General features: G+C 37.8%; 1 protein-coding gene across 1 annotated transcript; it reads right to left on the bottom strand.

The window, feature by feature from the left end:
* Positions 1-485: 485 nt before the first annotated feature.
* Positions 486-1,070, bottom strand: IFNE (interferon epsilon). The gene has a single exon (XM_045840020.1). The coding sequence runs from the start codon at positions 1,068-1,070 to the stop codon at positions 486-488; it is 585 nt and encodes a 194-aa protein (XP_045695976.1).
* Between the last annotated feature and the right edge of the window lie 227 nt (positions 1,071-1,297).

Here is a 1,297-nt window from a genome sequence, read left to right as displayed (position 1 = left end):
TTTTGTCACCTATAATAAATATTCAGTGTGTGATGATATTTTCATATCATGCAATGCAAATTATTCTTAGTATTTCACATTGTTTCTATCAATTTCTAGCAAATAAGAAAATCATTGGAATAATGTCCTATTGTCTAGAAAAGTATGATTACAGTGGAAACATATTTTATTATATTTACCCACCTAACTTTTATGAAAATACACCCATTTGAAGAACCAATTATGAAATATTAATAAATAGATTTTTAACTCATAAAAATTTAAGAGGGATAGAAAATATAAATTTTCTAAAATAAAAACATTACTAAAATGAAAACATTTGTCAATGTCCATAATCTTAAGGTACAGATATATGTATACACACAAAACCAGAACTATGCTACCATGTCATGACAAAAAGAATTGATAATGTCTGGCGAAGTCCTTCCATACCTCCGCCTACCTTATGCTTTTAAAGCCTGCAGTTGCCTCTTGCTTCACATGGTTCAAGGGTCCATTTCTTGTTTGCTTGGCTTTCCTGTGAGTCGGAACACAAAGAATAAACACCGGTTGATTTCCACATGGACAACAGTCCAGGCACAGCTGCTGTATTCCTGGTTTTCCAGGTAATCACGAATCCTTTGGAAGTACATTTTAGCCTGTAACCTAAGGTTGTCACTACCTACGGTGTCACTTTTCTGATCTGCTTGCAGTTCCATGAACGTTTCTAGGTATTCTAGTTGTTGATGAAGTTCAATAAGGAGCTTCTTCATCCGACTTTCCTCCCAACCACCCAGAGAAATATTTGACCCAAAGAGGTTGAAGATCTGCTGAAGGGTTTCATGAAGAATGGTCAGTGCATATCCTTTCCCGTGCTGGTCGGGACTTACAGCCTTCGGGGGAAGCAGGAAGTTTTTCCTATGTGGTAGACACTGCTGGACTGATGAGGTTTGCAAATGATTCAAAAGTTTGAAACTTTCTCTGCTCACTCTTCTTTGCTGGAAGAGAACCAGTTTCAGCTCAAGAGAGGAGAGGGTGGAATAATAGGCCAGAAGCACCAATGCAATTTCAAGGAAGTGCTTGTTAATCATGGTGAAGGTCTAATATGCCACTTATCTTTCTGCAGACAGTAAAGCCCCAACTCTAGTGAATGTTTGCCTTTCATGAATCTCAGACTATTCTGAAAGGTGTTCTGTTTTGTTGGTTTTGTTTTCAAAGCTGTCATTTCTCCAAGTTTACACTTCAAGCTTTTTGGTTCTCTAGTCACAGTGATCATGGGACCTTTCCTCCACTTCCCCCATTTTGGCTGTTTGAGGAA

Source organism: Phyllostomus hastatus, unplaced genomic scaffold (assembly GCF_019186645.2).
Source record: "Phyllostomus hastatus isolate PE091 unplaced genomic scaffold, TTU_PhHast_1.1 phas_contig_34, whole genome shotgun sequence".
Classification (NCBI taxonomy): Eukaryota; Metazoa; Chordata; class Mammalia; order Chiroptera; family Phyllostomidae; genus Phyllostomus; species Phyllostomus hastatus.
Note: the sequence above shows the minus strand (reverse complement) of the source record. Positions and strands in the feature narration are given on the sequence as shown.

Bases quoted from the DNA above. Each gene is read 5' to 3' on its own strand.
- IFNE (XM_045840020.1), bottom strand. From the start codon at position 1,070: ATGATTAACAAGCACTTCCTTGAAATTGCATTGGTGCTTCTGGCCTAT.